This window comes from Gambusia affinis, linkage group LG10, assembly GCF_019740435.1.
Source record: "Gambusia affinis linkage group LG10, SWU_Gaff_1.0, whole genome shotgun sequence".
Classification (NCBI taxonomy): domain Eukaryota; kingdom Metazoa; phylum Chordata; class Actinopteri; order Cyprinodontiformes; family Poeciliidae; genus Gambusia; species Gambusia affinis.
Genome location: NC_057877.1, coordinates 11,469,871 through 11,494,688, shown reverse-complemented (window position 1 = coordinate 11,494,688; position 24,818 = coordinate 11,469,871). Strand labels below are relative to the sequence as shown.

The 24,818-nt window shown below is 38.7% G+C and overlaps 1 protein-coding gene and 1 long non-coding RNA gene across 2 annotated transcripts in view; both read right to left on the bottom strand.

Moving 5' to 3' along the window:
- Window positions 1-937: 937 nt before the first annotated feature.
- Window positions 938-3,063, bottom strand: LOC122838211. Its single transcript, XR_006371859.1, has 3 exons — window positions 2,756-3,063; window positions 2,039-2,206; window positions 938-1,932 (listed from the first exon to the last, which is right to left on the bottom strand). It is a non-coding gene; the product is annotated as an uncharacterized LOC122838211 (long non-coding RNA).
- Window positions 3,064-3,610: 547 nt separating this feature from the next.
- colgalt2b (collagen beta(1-O)galactosyltransferase 2b) overlaps window positions 3,611-24,818 on the bottom strand; it is a 34,534-nt gene continuing 13,326 nt past the window's right edge. The window contains exons 3-13 of the mRNA XM_044128669.1: window positions 18,410-18,520; window positions 17,826-17,943; window positions 16,681-16,815; window positions 16,396-16,600; window positions 14,658-14,777; window positions 14,357-14,430; window positions 14,083-14,189; window positions 13,571-13,703; window positions 12,660-12,787; window positions 12,359-12,565; window positions 3,611-9,118 (exon numbers count right to left, since the gene is read on the bottom strand). Coding sequence (XP_043984604.1) covers window positions 8,845-9,118; window positions 12,359-12,565; window positions 12,660-12,787; window positions 13,571-13,703; window positions 14,083-14,189; window positions 14,357-14,430; window positions 14,658-14,777; window positions 16,396-16,600; window positions 16,681-16,815; window positions 17,826-17,943; window positions 18,410-18,520 — 1,612 coding nt within the window. The 3' untranslated portion in view covers window positions 3,611-8,844. The remainder of the gene's footprint in view (window positions 9,119-12,358; window positions 12,566-12,659; window positions 12,788-13,570; window positions 13,704-14,082; window positions 14,190-14,356; window positions 14,431-14,657; window positions 14,778-16,395; window positions 16,601-16,680; window positions 16,816-17,825; window positions 17,944-18,409; window positions 18,521-24,818) is intronic.

Here is a 24,818-nt window from a genome sequence, read left to right as displayed (position 1 = left end):
TTGCAGAGAGCTTCGTTTTCCAAAGACTTGACTTTGTATTCTCCCGTTTAGTGATCTGAACTCAAATGGCAGACAGGATTTACTAAAGCATATTTACAAAACGGGAGGAACCGAGATTAGAAAATTCTTGACTTTCTTGTTAAATTTTTTATTTCAGTCCTCCCTTCGTACACTTCTCTGTGCGTCTGGATTTGTCTGCCCTCTCTCTATTGACATGTGAGATGCTGACAGTTTCAGTGTGGCCAGCATCAGTTTACACAGCTGGGAAGCTGAAGCTCTCTTACACGTATTATGCACTGAAGTCCTTCACAGCTTGGATCAACACAAACATGAATTTTGTCTGTCTTTCTCCTATTTTCTCTCTCAAACTTAAAAAATAATTGAGGTTATAAAGACAGATGGAAAACATTAAAGATGATTTTACAATATGTAACACATTCAAATATATTTTGTTGGTATTTTATGTAGGAGAAAAACACAAAGTTGGTCTTAATTGTTTTTTTTGTTGTTGATGTGGTTTTTTTTTTTTTTTACAAATAAAAAGTATTCAGACTTTTTGCTACTGAACCAAATTCAGAGTAAAAAGCGGTTTTCAGTGTTAGTAAAGAGAAACTGTATGTACACTGTAACAAATTGCCCTGTATTTTTACAGTATAATGCTGGCAGCAGGGTTGCCAGCATTATACTGTAAAAATACAGTACCCTTACTGTAATCAACTTTACAGTATATTACTGTCACAAAAGAAATCTTTTGATTACAGCGCATTGCTGTTTTTATCAGATTTACAGTAGATTACTGGCAGCTGTGTTGCCAGTATTTTACAGTTTTTCTATGGTATCTTTACTGTTGAATTCACATACAGCTTACTACTGTAAATTTCCAATACAAAATAGAAAGATTAAAAAAAACACTTAGAAAATGTAAGTTCCATCATGTCAACCAACATTTATTTGGGAAAAAAAAGCACCAACTCAAACATTGACTCATACACAGTCTTTAGTGGGCCACATAATAAAGAAGAAGGTTTTGAAACGACAACGTATGTGTGCCTTAAACCTAAACCTTTTCTACAAGTATGTTGAGGGTAAACTGTCCAAAGTAAGTCGTATTCTGGAAAAACAGTAAGAAAATCCCCATCTATTTTGTAAAATAAATTTCTTAATAACTGATTTAAAGAGTTTTTGAATAAAGCATGAATTGTGGCCTTTTGATTAATCTGAAATAAAATAAGTATGAAAGAAATTATGAAATAATGCATTGTACAACTCAGCACACTACTTTTTCAATACAAAATACTACTTTTAGTGGAAGTGAGGAACAATATGATGCAACATAAAACAAATGAAACATTTAACTTTCAATCTAAAGCATAGAAAAAAATTGCAAATTTTAGTTTGATAAAAATTTAAATGAAACATTTAGACTTGAATTTCCTTTAGGGCAAAATCAGAGCTCCAACTTCAAATGATAAGACAATGAAACAATATTTGACAACACACTGCCAAGATAAGTTAAACATTGTGCCTGTACAGTCAAAATTACAAATTATATCTGAAGAACAGAATGTGGGACCCTTAACAAAATTTATGCTATAAATTAAAAGAGATGTCTAAGATTATGTTGACCTTTAAACCAAAAAAAATCTCTCAAGAACACTCCTGTTCAGGGATAAGTTGCCTTCATGCCTGTATAGTTTTTTGTTTGTTTGTTTGTTTTTGCGTGGAGGGGCAACCATATTTATAGCCTGGTTAGAAAGTTCTCACTAACCTATATGAAATTCCACTCGAAGTCCATGAGGTTTTTTTAGCAGAGTTGAGACACAGGGGTTGACAGTGACCAACTTCTTTTGAACAGTATTTCCTGTCCTCTTGGAGACGATCTTGCCACAGCTGGCCTTGGTCCCTCTTTCAGTGTTGATATCAAGAAAGTGCCTGAAAATGCAGTAATTTCAGATTAGCATATGATGCTTAAGGAGTCAGGGTTTAAGGTGTGTTAGGTGTGAAAAGGGGGGGACGGACAGACGGACACAAACCTTACCTCTGGATGAATTCAAGTGTACATGCAGCCTCTTCTTGATATTGTAGGTGTAGTACATTGAAAACAGTGCAGCAAGCCCGGTCACAAAGGTTGGTTGAATGCCCTCACATACAATATGGCTCTCAAGACTGATCATCCAGTGCCCAGCAGTCACATGGTCTTTTCCACCTGAAAAATAAAATAAAAAAAATTATACCAAGTATTGTGACTTCTACAAATTACCTTTACCATTATTTCTAAAACAACATTCATTTAAAGATATTGTGTTTCATGCAATACAAATAAATCAAAACCTTGTGTCATCTGCATGTTATTGTATCGTATTGTCGTGAAAATCTTAAACCACAATGAGTTTTGTTTTTCTTTGCAAAGTTATGGCCATCTTTATTCATTCTCCAGTTAGGTCATCTTTCTTAACATTTCTACTGACAACCTAAGAACGTATGAGCTAAATCTAAAAAAAAGAAGAAGTTTCTACAGGCAAATAACTAAGTAACAATGAAAACGGGTTACTTTAATTAATTACCTTCTTATCTACAAGATATATCAAATAATGTTATGCTAGCTTCCTTATTACAGCATGACAGATTAACTAAGCTAACTTAGTTAGCTACTAAGTTAACTAAGTTAGCTTAGTAACTTTAAGCAGTACAGTCTGCTTAAAAATGACAACTGTATGACAACATCATCTAACAAATAAATTATGCTCCAACTTACCGGATTGGCTCATAAAATGCAGGATTCAAATGGATAGTCCTTGTAAAGAAAATTCTAGAGGTTGCTTCCACATGTCACAACAACGTGTCTTCTTGTGAAATACAGTAGCGTTCTGTTTAAAGAGAGCCTCCTTGCCGTTGAATCTAACATCATTCCCAAAATGCAATGCTACTCACAGTATATTACAGTATTTTATTAAAAACAGTAATAATTGCCCAGAATGCATTGTTTTTCACGGTGCAGTACCGTTTTCAATAGAAACAGTATGATACTGTTCAGTTTTGGCCGTTTTTATACAGCAATTTGTTACAGTGTAATTTAATCTCTATTGTTTTGTTTTTTTAAGGTCTGAGAGGTAAATTGGAGAATATTAGAGGCTAAACAGTTTCATAAAGACCGACACACCAAACAGCTCAGAGATAAAGTTGTGGAAAAATGTAAAGGTGGATCAGAATTTTAAACTACACTGAAAGTGGGTTAAACAGAGCTCTAAAGATGGAAAAAGTTGGTGGTTGCTTTAGAGAAGGTGCAGGGATCCACAGTTTAAGTGAAGGAAGTTGTTGAGATTTGTTAGTTTTATAATTCACAAATTTAGCTTTTACCGAAGGGTAAAAGGAAAGATGTAAATGAAATTTAATTTCTGTGTTGGATTTGCAGTTCACTACATGACAGGTGTCAAAGCAGGTATTTAGGTTAGAAAAGATCGATATTGATCTCTTTGGGCAAATCCAGGCTTAATCCAGCTGAACGGATCTGAAGACTGAAGGAAAGATAAATACATGCACACAGCACACTTTTTTTTATTTTTTGCTTGTAAAAAATGTTTGAAACCTTCCTTCCACTTAACTATTGTCAACTACTTGTTGTGTTGTCATTTCTTTTATGGCAATGTAACAGAAGTTGATTGAAAATACAAAAAAAGCCAACAACAACAACAAAAAAAAAACTGATGAAACTATTAAAGGAATCTAAGATTTCTTCCCATTTCAAAAGGCAGTTCAAGGAAGCAGCATTTTGAAAATCAAAATTGCAAGCTCAGTATCTTAAAGTTCTGTAAAATGGGAGAAGTATGTATTTAATCACTTTACACCACCGAAAGCACATGACAGCAGGTGAGACAAGATAGCAATCCATAACTGTGTCATGTCTAGAGTTATAAACAGAAAACATTTTACGTAATGAAATGTGCTTCCTAAACTGTAACTCATTACTGCTCTCTGGTGGCCAACACCAGAGTGACATGTTTATTTCTCTAACCTACCAGCATTTAGAAAATTTTCGATATTCACTTTAAACTGTTGAGATCTAACTATTGTTGCAGCACTGTAGACTTTCCCTGCCTTTCTGTGCTAAAGCGCACACACTCATTTGCTCAATAAATGTCTGAGAGGATCCTGTTGACACTGACGAGTTACTCATTATCAGCAGAAGGAAGAGGACACAGATAGAGAGAACAAACACTTTCTCTTGACTGCTGATTGAGAGAGAAGTGAAAACAAGGGGAAAGGTGGAGGCTGGGGAAACATGTTTCTTCCATAATTTCCTTCTCCTTTGGTTCCCTAAATCTTTTTAAACTTGTGCATATCTGCATGGTCAGGTCATTCCAGGCTGTGTTTGAGGGCATTCTTGAAAAGATATCTAAGAAGCCTTGAAAGAAATTGTAATCTCTTTTTGCAGGGACATTGAGAAACGTAGAGAAACCTGAGTCTTAATCTATTCAGTGGGTAAAAACATTTCCTGTTTTTAACAATTGCTGGTATGCCTGACAATTCTTGTAGCATAAATATGATAGAAGAATTTTCTCACTTTGCTTTTTGAGCTGATCAGGGTTTTTGGGAACTGTTAGTTATTAATTCACAGCTTTCTTTTTTGTCTGGTCGACGATGTCGTTTGTAGTGTTGTTGCCCTGCAGCAAGAAGGTTCTGGGTGTGAATTCTGGCCTTTCTCTGTGCATCTTTTGGCTCTGCCTAGGTACACCTACAGTCCAAAAGCATGACTGTTTGGAAAACTGGTCTCTCTAAATTTCCCTTAGTGAGTGTGCACGACTGTTCTCTGTGTCTCTGTGTTGCCCTGGGATGGACTTGTGACTTGTACAGGGTGTACACTGAATCTCTCCGATCACTGCTGGAGAAAGGCACATAAAGGATGGAAAATTACAGGAGGAAGGACCCAGATGAGCTAATCAGAGACAATGAGGGACATTGGCAATGTAAATAAATGGACAAAGAAATAGTCAAAGCACAAACAGAAATGAAAACCAAAATCCTAACAGCCAAAGAATGTAACATTTATGAAGCGTCTGTCCAGGAACAAAAATAGCAACTTCACCTACTTTGACACATTTACTTAGCACCTAAAGTGGGAAAACCTCAGTTTCTTTGAACACTGAAATTAAATGTGCAATTTGAAGTCATTATTAAGTTCAGCAGCTTCAAGAGCAATGGTAAAGTTGGTTAAATTTTTTTTTAAAACCACTTTATTACTGACTAAATGTCAATCTTTAAGCTTCCTGAATGTCCAGAGGTCAAGACATCTACCTGTGATAAAACTGGGACTAGCCTTTGATAAATATCAAGTTAACATACACTCTAACGTACAGTTTACATGCATACTTATGGTAAGACATCTACACTAACCAAAATAAATAAAACAAAACAAAACAAAAAAAAACAAATTCACCAAATTAAAAAAATAAATTAAATCAATAAAGCACAGTGAAACAAACGTAGTTTTGTTTAGATGTTAGTGGAACCAGTCAATAAATTTAAAGCAGTAAACTAGTTAGTATTGCTCCACTACAACTTCTTATTCTAGTAAAACATATTGATCTTCAAACAACCATTCAGTATTTAAAAAACACAATTAAAGGCACACTCTTAAGTCCATAATTGCATTATTCCACGATTTAATTCTGAAGACAGAAGATAAAATGTCTGCTAACATAATTTTGCTCCCAATGTGTTTATCACTGATTATGGAGAAATGTAGTCCAAAGCTGGTTTCTGACTGCATCACAGGAGTTCAGGTTTGTGACACTCGTCTGCTGCCAAAGCTGTCACATCACTGATGGATTAAGATGCACAATAGTAATAATTAATCTTTAACTACACTGAACCTTGGCAAACCTCCAGCAGAATTATTTTATGATCTCTCGAAGGAATATAAACTTTACTGCTGCCTGCTGGAACATAAAAACTTTAACCAATTAAAAATGTAATGCCAGTTTCATCTTCCCATGGAAAACACCAGATGTCATTAACCAGCTTTGAAACAAGAACTGGTAGAGATGTATGATTATGATTAAAAGTAAGGGTTGGTGTTTGGATTATCAGCTGTTACATTAAATCCCAATCTATTGCTCAAATGACTTTTTTGTGAAACTATACATTTGAGCTGAGGAGGGAGAGTTTCTACAGGTGAAGTACAAAATATAAGTTGATCATCAAGAAGACATTAGATACAGATATAAAACTTACGGTAGGTATTCTGAATACATACAGACTTATTACTCCTATATATTCTGTAAACTCAATTTTTTCTACTTAAAACCATACAGTCTTAGAGTTATTGATGCTTATCTGAAATCAGGTCACAGAAGCATTAAATTGGAAGAATCACATTGTATATGGTTGTAGATGGAAGTAAATTAAAAATAACTGCATATAAAGTAGAACTGATGTTTACCTTGTAAATTTTGTTAGTCAATGCTAAATAACATCTAGTAAGATGTATAACACACTGAATGAAACCCACTTTAAAAATCTATAAGTTAAGTATCCCTTGTACGGTTTAATTTGACGTTTAACTGAAGTTGCAGAGAAATATTTATCTTTGGCCAGCAGATGGCAGCATAGGACAAAAAAGTTTACTTCAATCCAGCGTTGTAAAGAAGAAACCTACAAATAGTTCTTAACAGCAACAAAACTTTACTTTATGACAACAAAGCAGCACAAATAGAAGGATAATTAATATATTTTGACTCAGTATTTTCAACACAGATTATTTATCTAAACGTAACCAAATGTGTTTTTGTTTTGTTTTGTTTTTTACCTCTTGTTCCAACCCAGCTGAAAGCATTCAATAAATCTAATTAGGCATTCACTTTTCTCCCTTGTTCTGCACCAAGTATACAGACCATTACAAAAGTATTCACACCCCTGAACCTTTTTTGCATTTTAAAATAATTCAGCTACAAATGTCAAAGTATTTTTTTTCAAAGCTTACAAACTGAAAGAAACCTAAAATTGACATTTTAACCTACATCACTTTGACCAAAGCAATTTGAGCATGTTTATTATGTCAATAGGTTCACTATCTGGCTGGAAGGTGAATTTTTGTCAAATTTTGAATTTTCTTTCTGGACTTTTAAAAGAAAGACATCCCCATAGCATGACAGTGCCACAACTATGCTCTACAGTGAGCAGTGTTAGTTTTTGACACAGATTGTGTTTTAAGTTTAATTAGATCCGGCTGTCACACACAGCTGGTGGCAAACTGGCTCACTAAAACTTCTGCAGAACGTTTTTCCAAATCTCTCTCTCTTGTTCAACAATGCTCTCTACAAAACCTCAAATGGTTCTGCGGAACAGTTGTATTCACATTGAGATGTTTCCAATTCTGCATATTTACTAATTAAGTGACTTCTGAAAGCAACCGGTTAAACCATATCCATTTTTTGGGTATCGGAGTAACACGAATGCTTCTCAGAGTTTTATTTGCGAACAATTAAAAAATGAAAGTCGTGAATCTTGCACCATCTACAGTCGAATCCCACTGCGGACAGGAGGCATACAGCTGTGAGACATATTTCACAGAACTGGTCTAACAGCAGGAGGCAGCACACCACAGAGACGGATTGTTCCTTACATGATCCATGCTCAAAACCTTAAATTAACAGGGAGGCCTAGGCTTTTATTGTGTCTTACCACCATCTGTGTAATCCCATTATATTCATTATAGGAGATTCCCAGGAGGTCATGGGAACATTTAGACGAAAGTTATGCTTGTTCTAAACTCTTTAAACAATAATATACACAAAGTTAATGACTATTTAAGCCCAGCAGAGGAGAAAAAGTGATTTGTCTCAAGAGTTTTAATCTGGCTGACGGCAATTTTTTTTTTCTTTTCTTTTTTACTGTCTCCAATCACTCCGCCATGTCTGTACAACAACAATAACCCGAAAGAGTGTAAAAAGACAGATAACATCTGCCCGTTCTGTCTGCGGAGGCAGATAAAGGAGAAGTGAAGATGCTGTTTTATTGCTCCAACTCTGCAGCGCAACCCAGCAAAGAGACCGTGTTCAAGAGAAGAATCCAAAATCTTTTTATAGAGAAAAAGAAACTTGCATGTTTTAAGATCAACAGAATTGATCAAAACTTTGTTTCTATGGCAACAAAACGATGCCCTGAAATATTAACAAGCAGGACCAGCCTGCTATGAAAGATCCTTTTCCTCCTGCAACAAAAACTTTAGACCATGAAAAGCATCTGTTGCTGCCCTGATGCTTGGCAAGAAACCGCTGCATATTTTTATTTTATTTATTTTTTTTCTGTTTGCATGACATCATCTGAAAAATTTCTCTGGGGTACAAAACGTCAGCCTCCGTCCTCCCACACAGGCTCAGTTCTGTAAGAATTACAAATATGAACCAGCGAGCAAAACTAAGTATAAGTACAGTAGAGATGTTGATGCACAGCTTTGTGAAACAAAAAAAAAAAAAAATGTTTTTGGTCAGCTGTAGGTTTCTTTTATTCCGCCTCAGTCTTTTAGACGCACGTCTGTTCTGCTTAAATAAAAACAATAATCCTTTTGAAACATAAAAATGAATTCATGAAAGATTCCTTTTCTCTCTTTTCACATCATGTAAATGCTGTTAGCCGACTTCCATGTGTAAAGTCTTTCAGGCCAGAACTGGATCCACACGCACTGAGGAGACACATGGAGAATAAATAAAGCTTTTTGGAAAAGTCGCGCAGGCCTTCGTCCCAGAATCTGCGAGCCTTGTCCCTGGGCGGCAGATACGAGGCTCGTCTGATTTCTGCTGCTATCCACCTGTTTTTAATTTGGCGCGAACGCCTGTACAGTATTCATCAGAGCTCGTCGCGCGAGGCTCGGGCAGCAGGAGGCGGCGAGTCTCCAGTGACGCTGTTCTGCGCTACGGGTCGGATGCGGCCCTGCTGGGCCGTCTTGCGGGCGTGCTGCCGGTCCCAGTCTGTGGCGACCGCCTCGTCGTCCCAGATGGTGGAAGTCTCGGTGTCGCTGATGTAGCCCGGCTCGCCGGTGTAGTGGGTGGGATAGAGCAGCAGCGGCTCCACGGAGAAGGCCTTCAGGTCCCGTGGCTCGAAATGGGACATGTACTGAACACTGAGGAGGACACGAGAAACAGAAACAACGGAGGAAGATATTCATTTATTATTATTGTGATTAAAAGAGAAAAATACACAGTGTCTCAGTGTTTAATATTTATTTTCCTCCAAAACTCTTTTAAGAGTGAGCAGGGATTTTCCATACTTCAGTTTTTTCAGATTTTTATTGGGGTTCTCCATTTGCAATAGTATTCATTCCCTGTTAAACTTAGTGTCAATTTCTTACATTACAAACACAAACTTCAGTGTATTCTTAGAGTATTACAGAGTTCAACAAATCGGTAGTCCTGTTATTATCGCTGTTTCAGGACAATCAGCCACAAGCCCAAAAAGGTCACCTCCTCAGTTTTGAAAAACCCTCGACTCATCAGGGCCCAAACATTCAGTTCACCCAGAATTTCCCTTCCGCCATCACAAACTAACAGGACGGGGTTCCTTCTTCATGCTTCTTTCTTTTCAGAGGAATGGGGCGAGGAGTCACTGCATTTATTGTTTTGTATATTATGCACAAGCAACAAAGACCTATTTTAAGTTTTTAAATATGTTTTTAGAAAACCAAAATAGTGTATAAAGACAAACCTTATCTCAGTAGAAAACATTTAAAGTAGACCATAGATTGATTCTAATTTAACAATATTGACAAAGGTTTGTCTGAAGCGAAAGGAGAGCGAAAGAAGTGACACGTCACCCTAACCTTTTGTAAGATCTCTGAGTAGCTCAGCTCTAATAACACACTCACAGTCACACACATCCTCCACACAATCAAGCCTTTTTTACACCAAAAGGCTTTTGATTCCTGTCACCTCTGAGTCTTTGCATTTATGAATGAAAAGTGATCTACATGAAAATAATAACAAATAATAAGTGAATAAACCGAAACGTATTTGTGACACGTTCTTCTCATACTCTTTCGATCTTATAGTTTCATATTTTCTATACCTTTGGAAAATCAATAAACACTCTTTATTTAGTCATTTATAAGCACACATATTAGTGTGTTGAGAAAGAGCCACACAGAGACACACACTGAAACACGCACACATGCACAGTGTTCATCTCAAACCAGCCCCCACGCTCTGAGCTCTATCAATGGGAATCTTGTCCCTCTGCACCAGCCGGCAGGAAGAGCCACGCTGCTCGACATTCCTCAAAGAGAGGGGGAGGAAAAGTGGGTGACACGGCGATGGCGAAGGTGTGCTTTCGACCAGAACGGCGTAGAGCCCAACTTTCAAGATCTAGAGCAACATGGAGGAAGTGTGCAGAAAGACAGAAGAGAGAGATGGAGGTGACAGAGGAGAAAAGTGGTAACGGAAGAGGAACGCAGGGCACCGATGGAAAACCCTAATTCGAAGAGAGAAGAAAATGTTGGCATTGTTTGTCCTGCTTGAGGCACCGTAAGGCACGGCGAGCCCTCAGAACAATCTGTGCCCTGTGTGTGTGAGGAGAGGAGAGCAGGAAAGCTGTGCTGGACAGAAAGGGAAAACTGGAGAAGCACAGATGTACAAAGAGCCACTACCAGGAGCCGAACATGAAGGAGGCTGTGGTTTACCACAAACTAAAAGCCTACACGTCGTCCACAGTGTAACACAGTCGCACAGAGGCCACGGACTCGATTGTGTGTGCGTGTGTGTTTTTTCTATGTATAGATAATTACTGTAATGATGTTCAATTAGTAGTTCTGCAATACTTTCTTTTTGTAGCAATAAAGGGTCCGTTTTTGCTTTTGCTTCTTTTAGAGGCACCGTGATTGATGCATGTTCCTGGAGTTTAAAGTTTTTTATTATTATTTTATTATTATTATTATTTTCTGTTCGCTGTCTGAAATGTACAGAGCATTCAGGAACTGCGAACTTCAGCATTGTGTTTTTTTTCCTGTTACAACTCTAGATGAAAATTCTCATTTGTTTTTATCGTTCTTTACATTCAGTTACCGTCACATGAGTGCAAAACCTTCTCACCCTGTGAGCATTTTACGTTTGGCGACATTTCCATATATTTTATTGGAAATTCACACAATATGCTGCTACAAAGTGGTGCACAACTGAAGTGGAAGGAAGATGATGAATGGTTTTTAAATGTTTAGAAATAAAATAATTTGTAGAACCAATTTTCACTGCAATTAAGCCTTCAAACATTTTGGGATACCAGCTTTGTACCTTGATAAGCTTACATTCTTTTTCCAAGTTTGTGTCAGACTGTACGGAAAGTGTCTGTGAATGTTTTCTGGACTTTGATTAAGCCATTCTAACCAAACTTATAATGGTCTAATCATTGTAATTCTGGTTGTATGTTTAGGTTTATCTTTTTGCTTAAAGGTTCCAACTCCAGCAGCATCTGCCAGGTTTTCATTCAGATATATTAAGCGTCATCCACTTTACTTAAGAAAATAAGTAAAGTGTACAGTGAGTCATCTTTCATTATTGTGATAATGCATTCATGTTGACATGTAGGATTAATGATCCACCACACAGCTTTTTGCATGTAAGTGATTGACTTGACCAAGTACTGACTTAGATTTTTCAGATGTTTATTTGAAAACTTTTAAAAACTATGGATTGTTTTCTTTCCACTTCACTGTTATGTACTACCTTGTATCACTCTCTCACTTAAAAATCTCAAATACATATAAATACGCTGAAGTTTGTGGTTATTGAAGGACAAAAAGGACAAAATGTATATACCATATTTTTCTGACTATAAGCCACTACTTTTTCCCACGTTTTGAACCACGTGGCTTGTAGCCCGGTGCCGCTTTTCTGTGGATTTTTCTTCAACCACCAGGGGGCTCTTTGGCAGGAGGTGAATCAGTGGAAGTCCAAATTGGAAATCAAAGAAAAAAGTGCTGATTTTCATTTACAGCTGGCACGACGGAGAAGTTTCTTCACACTCGTGCCCCCCTCATCAAGGAAACGACACAAAGAAAAAGATGCAGCTTTTAAGTTGAGGGCTGAATCGGCATGAACGAAACTATGGTTTGGAGTTGGAGACGGATTAAGGACGCTGAGTCTTTATGGAAAACCAAGTACGGCGGTGATACCAGCGGCTTATAGCCAGGTGTGGCTTTTCACAAAAATTGTGTTTTTTTATTTTTTTTAGAAATTGTAGGTGCGGTTTTTAGTATGCACCTAATAAAAGCATAATAAAAGCATACATATTGTATCGGAAAACACAATATGCTTTTGCAAGGTGCTGTTTATGCTTTAATCTTAGACCAGAGAAGACCAAGGTAAACACTGACTTGGGGTGTTTGTTGAACATGATGGGAAGAAATTCGTCGACAGGGAGCATCTTGGTGAAAGGTTGTACCCCCAACAACTTTCGGGCCCCTTGCTGTGAAAGAGCGTAGGCCAGGGTCCAGTAGGAATAGTCGGCTTCCACCAGGTTGTTCACACCTTCCACTGAATGCTCCGGCTGCTGCACCTGCATTCGCTTTCTTCCCACGTAGCTGAAGGTAGAAAAAGGAAGCCAGAGTATGTTTAGCTTTTAGAAAGACTAATCCACGCAGAGGTGCTAATTTGTGCAGCCAGAGAAGTTCTTACATGAGGTCCCAGTCCAGCTGGGCTCTGTCTACGTCCTCCATGATGGCCTGAAGCCGTCGTTTAAACCTGGGTTCAAACCTCACATCGTCCTCCAGAACCAGAACCTTCTGCAGACCACGATCAACCACCTAATGATCAGAGAACAAAAACAAGGTAATGAAAAATATTTTTTTCTTCTTTTACTTGGTGCTTATAAAGCGGCAATGTCAGTTTTCCCAAATTACCATCCCGCAGCACTGTCTGACATTTTGTACTATGTTTTAAACAGAAAATGTGTGTAAAAAAAAAAAAAAAAAACCTTCTTAAAATTCTGTTAGCACTTAATTTTGCACAATTCTTTCTTAGGATAAAATTGTAAATAGATAGAATATGTTAGAAGAAATGGAAATTTTTTTTTTTTGGTTTTTTGCTAAATTGTCACCAGTCCACCATCATGCTGGACACTTTTAGGAATGATTTTAACATTCATCAGCACAAAAATGTTATGTAATAATTACATTTTTGCACGTCTTCTTCCCGTATAAGTTGATGTGTATTGCATTTTAAGCAGACGTAATCATAACTACAGTAGTGTGCTTATCAATTGATGCAAAAAAAACTTTGTCTTTCAGTCTGACGCTAACCTGCATCTGCAGACATCTTTGTGCCTTACAGATTGAAAGAAATGATCTTTCTTTAGCACAAACCATCAACATGTCACCACCACTCTTTACAGCTTACGTGAAGAGTTTGAATTTATAAAACACTGCTAATAATTAAGTAATAATTTATAAGAATTTCAGCACAGTTGCACACCACATGTAACGTCTAAAGGGCTCAGATGTTGGTCCAAGCAAGGTGTTTAAAGAAATCCAGACCTGGTTCACTCTGAACCTTTCCTTTAGATAAAAGCCTCATCTCCCTGCCCCCACCTGTTTCCATATAGAGTGGTGACTCAGGAAGCAGCCAATCTCCCCTCTGGTGAGGACACGACCAGAATATGGATCCTTGTAGCCTGGCAACATCTCAATTCCCAGTGCCTGCAGCTGGGATGTATTTAGAGCTCTGAGAGAAAGGCAAGAAAACATAACATGGATGATAAGAAGAATAAAAAAAAATCCAACATTATTAAAAATGACTTAATTGATCTTCATTAAAACACTGCAAACAGTTTGCAACCCAGATTGTTAGAGGAAAAAAACGGGAGGAAGGAGGATTAGGAGATTTCTAAGAATGGATTAAAGTCTGCAGAGAAAAGGGGAAAAACTTAAGCAGGAAGCAATGAATGCAAAGTTGGAGAGGAAGGATGGATTTAATGACAGCAAATATAGCGAGCTCAAGATGAAAGACGAAAGCAGCAGGTGAGACTTCAGTTTTTACAGATATTTCAGTCAGTATTAGAAGGTCCTTTAATTTTCTGATTCAGATTAGGTTTGTGACCTACTTCCCGTCCACTGCATCAATCAGAGTGGGGCGAAGGCCCATGGCGCCCATTGTTTTCAACATCCTGGTTCTTCTGTCCAGTCGGCGTTTCAAGTTAATCAGGAAAATCTAAACATTGCAAAAAAAAAAAAAAAAAAGATAGAAAGAATGAAACAGGAAAATGGTTTTACATCCACCCAAAAAAAAAACTCATTCCACAGTAAAAAATTAAGATTTGACAAATAGAAAGTAAGGACTGGCGATTAAATATCTGCTTTAAATACAGACATGCTTACATCATTGAAGCCCATTGGGTCTGGCGGTAACGGCGGAGTGTAGATGTACTGAGACGGCTCCATGTCGTGTTCAACTGGGAGGAAAAACCGAGAAGGTCTATGTTAGAAAATCACAGAATTTCTGAACTGGGTGGGGATAAGCAGGCGACAAAAGGGTGGAGAGGGGTCGACATGAACCGACACGGTGCAAGCACCAGAGGTCGTTGAGGTCAAGAGGACGGAGAAACAACCCTGAGAGGTGAAGAGGCCAATGAGTAATAAAATGTAAACATGTGAAGAGTTTTTAAGTGTGGAAACTCACTCAGAGCTTCTGAGATGGTGTGTATGAAACTCTCAGTTTCGTCCTCCACATTTTGTTGAGCTTTGAGCGGGACGGGCAGGAAGCCGTAGTGTTCCCTATTGCACACGTACATCTGCACCCCTGAAACACGCACAAATAAACGGGTTGCTGTAAGACAAACGTTTCCAACAGTCACGGAAATTGGGTTCACAACAGTAAAATGTAAAGAGATAGGCAAACATGCAAGAAGGTTATTTTAATCTGATCTATAATGTTTACTTTTCTACAAAAACCAAACAACTTCTTTTGTTTCATTAACATATTACTTGCTTAGTACATTTCTGTGAAGGTAATAAAAAAAAAAGTTAAAAAGAAGACATTTTGCAGCCCAAGAGAACTTTCAATTTAACAATTTTGCCCCAGTGGCAATAACTTTGGACTCCACTGGTTCATACTGTCATTCACATTGTGAGTTGTAATAAATTTCTTCAAGTTTTGAAACGTATTTGTTGTAAGATTTTGAGATGTTTGCATGTAATCTTCTAAGCCAAGTTTTTGACTGTCCAGTAAAAGCAAATCAAGTTTGTCTGTAATGAAGTTGTTTATTTCAAGGGAGATGGTGCTAAACAGCGACACAAACAAGGATGTAATTTAAGCAATTACTTTCTACTGAACAGATAAATGTTTAAAAAAGTCCCAGCCACACCAAATGGTGCCATAATGACTTATGAATGGAGTCCTGCAGTGTGCAAACTGCTTTTTTGTGCTAGTCTCTGAAAAACTTTAAGACATTACAAAACTGCATTCAAAAGGTGTAATATTCAGTAAGTAGTACATAACACCTTCATATGATTTTTAAAATATTCCCAAAAACACTTTAGTTTTCTTAAGCCGAGTGAATTGTGTTTATTTTTATCACTCTGAATAATGAGTAGAATCAACAGAATCAGCTCATAAATTATTTAATTAGAAATGTGTGCAAAACATGTAACAAAACATACAAGAAGATTTGCTCTTTTATGCTTTTGCACCCTCTCCTGCTGCATCTCAAGAAAGAATACAAAATCCATTTACCGTAAATGACGTTAATAGATTGTCTCTTGACCATAAAAACAAAAGCATGAAGGGTTTACTTTCACCTCAGTTCGGAGAGGAAAACCGCCAGAAAAAGTGCGAGGTGGCCACAGGGCAAGTAAGATCAGAGGGGTCAAGACAACAGGCGGTCCACCTGGATGGTAAATCTTTGTAGCAGGACAATAATGAGCTTCCAAGGCGTAAAAACGAGTGACTGAAACGCAGACTAATTGGACCTCCTTTTACCTTGTGGGTGCTGATTTTCATTTATGAGTTGGAAGAAGTTCATGTTTCCATCTGCTAATGTTTACATGAATGCTTTCATGTGTTTATTTGGTTTTTCTGCACATACGGGGAAACTTAATGGCCCCGCTTGTTCCCCATTGGTGATTGTTCAGTCGAAACCCAAGCTCACAAATTGTGCAGCCAGCAAAGCCGCACGTGCTCAGTAAAGCAGCACATTGCCGACTCATCTCGGCAATCAAACATCGTTCACACACACGTGCAGAAAATTAATAAAGCTCCTTTGGATTTTTTTTTTTTTTTTTAGTGCACCCTGGCATAGCAAGAAAACAACCTTTTGGGTTTCAATTAACTGCTAAGAACGTCACTGATTGTCTGCATTTCAAGAGGAATTTTCTTCCTTGCATAAAATCTCATGGTTTGGTGAGAGTTTCAAACCGACCTGATTGACGTGCCGAGAAGGCAAACACCATGATATCATCAAAGGCCCAGCTGTAGTCCGGATGAGGTGGGTAGAATGCCAGGTCTCGGCTGGATTCGCGCCGAAGGTCCAAAAGGAAGGTGCTGTGCACCATGGGAACAGGGAAACAGCCGAGCCTCTTCCACTCCCTGATTGGCTGGTAGTCCGGGGTACGCTTGTAGTAACCCTGAAAGAGGATCCATAAAACCGGGCTCAGCTGGTAACTGAGAGAACGGATAAATGTGCCGGCTTCTGTCTGAGCTGCACCTGTGGGGTGACGCCGCACCAGAAGTTGGAGTAGAGAGAGCGAGACTCCATCATGGGAGCGACCAGCGTCAGATTCTCAGCCATCAGCAGGTCCAGCACTCGGGGGTTGGTCAACAGGTTGTCGCTGTCAGCAAACTGAAGGGCGGGCAGGGGGGGTTTGATCGAATGAGAGATTTCATGCTAACAAGGTTTTTGCTTCTTGTTTAGTGATCAAATCAAAGATGCAAACAGCAAAATGACTGAAGACCAAAACAGAATTACACATTCTGTTTTGTTGAGCAAAGCTAAGTGTTCATGCCCCATAAACCTTTTCACATTTTGACAAGTTACAACCTCAAATCTTAGAGGGTTTTATAGCAATTTAATGTCACGGCTCAACACAAAGTAGGACAAAATGTGAAATGAAAGGAAAGGGATCCATGGTTTTAAACATTTTGTTAGAAATGTCGCTACTTGTTGCTGCTTTAGCGAAGCCTTTTCTGGCTTTGAGCATCCAGAGTCTGAACATTTAAGCATTTTACTCTCCAAATAAACTCAAAGTACATCAGATTGGATGGAGATCGTCTCTGATTCTCAGTTTGTTACTGGATTTAGATGTAGACTTTGACTAGACCATTCCAACTTAACATAGATTTGCCTTGATTTAACCCTTTCTCTGTCTCTAAACAGTTTTCTCACAGGATTTTCCTGTATTTAGCTCCATACTTCTTCCCATCAGCACATGTTTGTCAACATGGTGGTGAGAAACATAATGTCACCACCATGTTGAGAGTTATGAACGTCTTCTTTGTTTTGAAGGAAATTACTGCCGCCAAATGAATCAGTCAGAGTAAACAGGGCTCACAACAGACGAACGGCACACTTCCAAATTAATTTTTGTATTACTTTGTATTGGTCACAAAAAATCTAGATAAATTATTCTGAAGGGGCATGAAAGCTTTTGCAAGACTGTGAGATTCAATATTGCAATGGATTATGGATTATCTGGATTATGACCACTATTAATTCTAATAACAAAAGTTAAAAGCATGGAAAAATACATTTTCTTGATTATACAATCAATAAAGAAATACTGATAGCCTGGGATTATTTAGCAATGATCAAATGCCTGATGCATGGCTGCATATTTCTATTGAAGGCGTTACCAGTATGTAGTCGGCCCATCGCTCCCGCGCAGCCTTCAGGGCCGCCTGCCGCAGCTTCATTAGATGGTTGAATCTGGAAGGGGGCCAGTGCTTCGGACCCCACTCATCTGTGTAGGAGCTGATGCAAAAATGCAAAGTGTCAAATGATTAGGAAGGAAATTCATCCATCCATTTTCTAACACCCTTGCCCCAAATGGGGTCAGGAGGGTTGCTGGTTCCTATCTCCAGCTAACGTTCCGGGCGAGAGGCAGGTTCACCCTGGACAGGTCACCAGTCTGTTGCAGGGCAACACAGAGACATACAGGACACACAACCATTCACACACACACTCACACCTAGGGAGAATTTAGAGACCAATTAACCTGACAGTCATGTTTTTGGACTGTGGGAGGAAGCCGGAGAACCCGGAGAGAACCCACACATGTACAGGGAGAACATGCAAACTCCATGCAGAAAGACCCCGGGCCGGGAATCGAACTCAGGACCTTCTTGCTGCAAGGCAACAGCTCTACCAACTGTGCCACTGTGCAGCCCCAAGGCTGATATTGAAGGTATATTTTATGCATCTCAGTTTGTGAACATACCTGGGCTCCTCCATCGGTCTCCACTCCACATAGTGATAAATGCGTTGCGCTCTCTTCAGCCATTCTCTCAACATGGCAGTGGTGTTGTCTACGTTATGGTCTGTCGCTGCCCTGTAAACAGAAAACATGCACTCATTAAAACACAGTACACGTTATAACAGAGTCTTATAACAGGATCAGGTTTCAACAGGCAGCCTCAGTGCTGCAAACCACATTTACTGCCCTAAGTAACTGCGGGAGAATGGACAAGGTCTGAGGAGCCTGGGGGGCAAACAAGGCTTTTCTCTGGTGCCCTGGTTAGAAATAATGACACTGTAGGCTCTAATGCCCCCTTGCAGAGTGACTGCTTATTTTGCAACCGTTGATAAAGACAGTCATTGCAGAACTCCAACACAGTTTTAATAAAACACTAAATTTGCCACGTCAGAACAAATGCATTACCACTTTGCACAAAAGCTGCTCAAGCCAAAGCACCAACTTACACAGATGCACTTGTGTTGGAGGGAAAATGAAGTCAACATGGGAGCTTCTGCTGCTTTGACAGCACTGTGGTTTGTGACTCCGTTTATTTTCAAAGATTTCCACTTTGGTTAACACTGTTGACTCAAAGAAGACACTAGGCCCACTGTATGCAAGGATGCAGGTGAGTGTAAAGGTGATACATTTAGGTAAGACTAAAATTAAATTCATAAACAAGCCCATCTATTGTATTTTATCAGTCTAAGGTTTTTAGGAATCATTAAAAAAGAGCTTCACTGCAGGTTAAAATTAAAAAGTAATTTAAAGAAAACTCAACAGGATACTGGGAAAAATCCCGAGCTCAGCTGTGCGAACACAAACATCCATTTGGGTGTTTTTGGACTTTTCCACTTCTAGCTGTAATATTCCTAGCTGTGCAGCCATTTTTAGGTCCGACAGACAGATAAACAAACACACTGACACAACAAAACGCCAGCACCCTGTGCTCAGATTTGCCACCTGTTTTCTGTACGAGAATTATAGGATCTGTTATGAAAGAATTTTTGTAGGCAGATTCAGGTTTTAACTTTGCCATCTAACCCTTTAAGCAAATATTAGTCAAGTTTTTTTCATCATAAACAGCTATTTACTAGAGAACAGTGTGAGGACAGGGATGACGGTGAATCCAAGTGGGAAGTTAGTTCCTCCAAATAGTGGGTTATTTTCTGCATCAGCTCAGGAAAACAGACCTTGCACCTGCAGCTAGAGAGGCAGGAGCTGACCAGATTCTAGAAGAAAGGTTATTGTGTGATGATTTGGGTGGGGTAGTTTCTTAATAAAAACTGTTGTTTGGGGTAAAATCCTCCAGTCATTTCGGGCGTTTTGCTGTCAGATGTTCTGAGAAGTGTGATCGCAAAGATGTATTTATTCAATAAATATTACCTCGCTGACTCTTTTTGTGCTGGCCGAACCCTTCGCATGCAAATCTAGGGGAGATTTATTGTTCATAACAGATGAAATACCCTTTTACACGCAAGAATATCATCACACAGAACATCTATTTTTCCAGATCGTTGCCTCTAAACTCTCATCTTTTTTTGCATGTGGTATTTCAATCATATTCAGTGAAACATATAAAAAACATCACAGGCCAAAATAAACATCTGCAGGCCATAAACCACAGGGTCAAGCGGCCTAATTCTATGTGTCTGGGTATGTGCTTGCAAATATGTGGCAAAGAATGAAGATGATAATTTTTGCGTCCTGGGAATGCTCTTTTTCAGCAGTGTGACCTGTTATTTATGTGCTGCAGGACTGCCGGTTCAAAGTTCTCAATAGGTATGTAAATCCAGAGTCAAACGGGGAGGATAATAGCACAGCGGCTGGAAGAAACTGCCTTTGATTACTGGCTTCTTTTTTTTTTTTCCAATCACAGAGCAGGTCCATTCTGAAACACCTGACTTTCTAATAATGAGAAGATGTGCAGGCACTTTTTCTTTGTTTTTTTGCACGTTTCTCCAATAGGCATGTGAAATAACTGCTTCTGGGAACCCATGGTGTGGAATATCAAACCTTTAACTTTTTTAAAGGCAAAGCAAACACCATGCATACTGTAGTAGAACGTGTGTATGCGCAGCAGGGTTTATTAAAAACACCCTCCGCGTCTCAGTTGTGACTCAGACTTTGGACTCATCATTACATCATCACTTTCACAGGCTCTCTTTGGCAGGACTTGTTCTCCCTACATCCAGACGACATTCAGACCATTCCTGCTGAAATGGTTTATTTCAATCAACAAGACAATTTTGTCGGAGCAATGTTTGTCTTTTTAATTCATACCCGTGACTCACATCTAATTTAGTAATTTCTCCACTTCTCTGCTGTGACATTTCATACTTCTTTCATATATTCCTCCTATGAGCTGCTCTGGGAAACACGGCGTTAGTACACTGCGTGATTTTCCATTACTGCCTTTACACCTCCGGTCGCTCTCTTATTTATGGATGTGTGAGTCTAAATGATGCTTGCAATTCATGACTCTTGAAATTTCCAAATTTTGTCACTTGAAAGCCATAAATTTCAAAGTATTTTATTGGATTTTATCTAACACCAAAACAAAGTAGTGCATAACGGCTAAGGAAGGAAACAATCCAAAGTTTTCAACTTTTTCAAAATAAAAGCCTTGAATGATTTTGTAATTAGGAGAATAACATTCTTCTTTCGGACCGCCCAGCATGTTGACTTAATCTAAATCCCATTGAAAACATTTTGAGAAACATTGGCAGGAGCGATACCCCTCATCCTCACCATGTTCAGCTCCAACCAGCCTAATGGAAAAATTGCATCAAGCATTTCTAAACAACAAAGTAAACAAGTAAACAACAAAAACATTGGCGATACTCAGTACAGAGTCCTTTTGTTTACAATTTCAATTTTTGTTTTCGGCAAATGTTCTCAACGTTTGATAAACTGACCAAAAGCCTGTTGAACATAGTTTTTCATACATTTTATTTCTGATGTTCTACTCACAACCCGATATACTTCTTTATGTTAGTATGTCATGTAAAATCTCAGTAACATTTGCTGAAGTTTGTATTTGCAATGTGGCAAAATGTGAATGTTTTCCCAAGGATTGCAGTTTTCTTCTCCAGGTCCTTCTTCTTAAAGCAGTAGCCGACAAGTGCCTCCCCTCTTCCGCTTCTTCTTCCCTCAGGCAACCAAAATCTACCAAAATCTCTGCAGCTGATTTCAAATCCACTCGGGGATTTTGTCCATCTGTCCATGGCCAGGAAACCCAAAATGTGTATGCAACCCTCCATGCAAAGCAGAGAAAGATTCACTGTTATGTAGTTGTGCACATGCAAGATCTGCAACAATCTGGCTTTCGTACTTAAAATCCCTTATTTCCTTCAGTCATACCTGTGTCTGCCTCCTGCTGTGTCCACACGTTGCTGTTTTTGAAGTTTACAGTAAGCAACGGCCTCATTATTCTGTCGCCTGCAGCTTTCGGGGTTAGGCTTCCTCTCTTTGAATTTATGAGCACCATCTGGGCAACACATGAGTGCAGGGCCCTCATCACCTACACACCCCACCGATCCCGCTCGCGTCTCCTCAGAGATGTCTGTTTATACGTCGCTGATGTGGGGATGTAGGGAGTTGGCCTATCACGACAATAAATTTTGCTGGACGATAAAGTGACCCAGAAATTATTGCGATAAACAATAAAGTTGCCATTTTAAGACCATTATCGATTAATATAAAGATAACAATTGGAAAATAACACATGTACAACTACAATAACAAGTTTTACTGGATAGTGAACTGTTCCAAAAATTGTTGCTATAATTGACGATAACTGTCGTTTTGAGACCATTTTCAAGTAATATATTGCTAATGGCATAGTGATGCGAGTTCGCCCTGCCAAAGATTTATAAACTTTAATTTAGTACAGAACACTCAACACCGAAAGACCTTTAAATATCCCACATAAAACATAATAACAACCTAAAACAATAAATGAAAGGGAATTCTAAAACTTTACAATATAAGATTATTGTATTTAAAATTATAAAAATCTTAAATACAATTGATTATGAAGTCTCAGAACAAAATTGCTCTTCAGAAATTATTAAAGATCAGAATGGAAAACTTCAAGCCCGTTTAAATTTATCATGTGATTAGTTGATTATTGCAAACGACTTAGCAGGTAGTCGTCACCTTCAGAGATTAGAAAAGATGCATTTTGTTAGAAGCCAAATCATTCATTTCAAAAGCACTAAATGCATGAATTAGCCTTAATTTTCTAATTTATTTGTGTAGCCACAATAGTTCTGACGAAGCAGTGAGAGGTTCAGGATCTTCATGTAGGTACTCGTTCCTGCAGCTTCTCAGATCCTCAGTCAGACTGGAATCTGAAGTGTTTGGTCACCGGACCAATGCATTTGTTCAAATCTGACTTCTTGTTATTCTGTACAGTCATGGATGATGTTAATGTAGGGGTTCCATTCATTCTGATGCAACACTTAGCTGATTGCTAACCCTCCTTCAGCACTTTGCTTCAGTTACCTGCTATAGAAACACCAGTCCAATAAACTGGGCTTAAAACAGAGGCTGGCCCCTGAAACTGGCCCTTTCAAGTAAACACAGGTCTGAAAGGAACCGGTTGGCTGCTTTCAGCTCACTGTTTACTCAATGAACTATCTAATATCATTGCCAATAATGACCCCGCCACCCCCCCTCCTCTGCCCCTTTGCAAGCAATTAAGGAGTAAAAATGCTCCTTTCAGACGGGACTGCTGATGGTTTTACCACATAATCACCCTTCAGGAGTCTAAGTACCTCTGCCTTTGTGGTTCAGCCTCTGAGCTGACGTGGCTGTCAGGTTTCTGATGGCCTGAGAGGGCAAAGAGGACAGATTGGGGGTGTCGACTGAGAGGGACTGGAATGAGGAGAAAAGAAGGAGAGCTGAGGCGTTTGGCTAGACAGAAGCGCTCAGCTGAAATTCCTCACAGCTCTGAGGATCAACAGAAGCTTCAGCGTTCTGCAGAGTGGCACTGAAGTGCGATGCTCAGCATTGACGTTCAAAAGCAGATGAGAAAAATATGATGCATCTCAGATATTCAGAAGAGCAAACACATTTCGTACTGGGAGACCTGACACTTAACTTCAAGTAGAGATTGTTTTATGTCACCCTCTCTCTTTGCCTTGTTATTGTTCAGCAAATATTTTTTGATTGGTTGTACGCGATTAAACTGAAAACAATGTGATAGTCTGTGGAGATTGGTGTTCCACGGTCCACTGTGGGAAATGTAGTGAGGAATGTCTCTTCTGCAGAGTCCGAGCAATTTTGCAGGCGCTGACATTTACAGATTCTCAGTGTGGTGCAATAATTATGTATCTTTGCGAACTGTGCAGACAGAAGTGGTGGCCTCAGGTAGGAGGATTCTGATCAAAACCACAATTTAATGAAATTTACAAGAGCTCTATGGCTGTAGCAAAACTGTAAGTTAAGATATTAATTTTAAATATTGCAATAACGTAATCGATTTTGATTAACTGTCATTTTTCTTGTATCCCCCCGTCAACTTTGAGCACAGTTAAAATTCATCCAAATGACAAAAAGAATAGCTTTTTATGCAATTGGTATATATTCACTTAAAACATTACTTAAACCAATATCTTCCTGAAAGCTCACTTGTAAATAAAATGTGTCTGATTTCAGGTGCACTAAGACATTTGCACGAGAAACTAAGATCAAAAATACTTGGTAAGATTTTGTGTTTTTGAGATGGTTTCTGCATTTTCCGCTCAGTAAGTGAATGTAACACAGAAGAGTAATTTGAGCAATAACCGATATCAATCCTGATTATGATTTTCACCATAATCAAGCAGCTGTTGAACCAAGCATATTTAAAATAAATTATATTAAACTTATTTTATCCAATTTTATGAAGGGACAAGAATGCTAAGGCTGTAGTGCATGTTTTTAAGTTTTAAGTATTTTGTCTAAAACTGGAAAATAAGAGCGCAGGTTGTAGAGAGAGGGTGCAGCAGTAGGTAGAACAAACATACAAAAATCAAATTTCATCATCAGAATTTGAAAAAGATATTTACCTACTAGATCTTTAAGCATATTCCTCTCAGCACTTCTGTTTCTAGTTCTTTGTTCTTTCCATTTTCTTTATCTGGTTCCATATTAAGGCCTCCCTCCCCTCCATGCACCATGGAGGGGAGGCAGTGTCACCAAAAGCTCTAGCCTTTGGTGACACTGCCAAGATCTGACAAAAATGCTGGCGTGCGTACCACAACTGAGCAAAACTTACATAGAAACCTGTTTACTCCTCAGAGAAGAGACAGACAGCTTCGGAATGGCCTGGGGTTTGGAAAATCAGATCCCTTTGCTTATTTTTGTTCAGTTGATTGAAAAGATACGGCGTTCCTGCGAAAGCTTT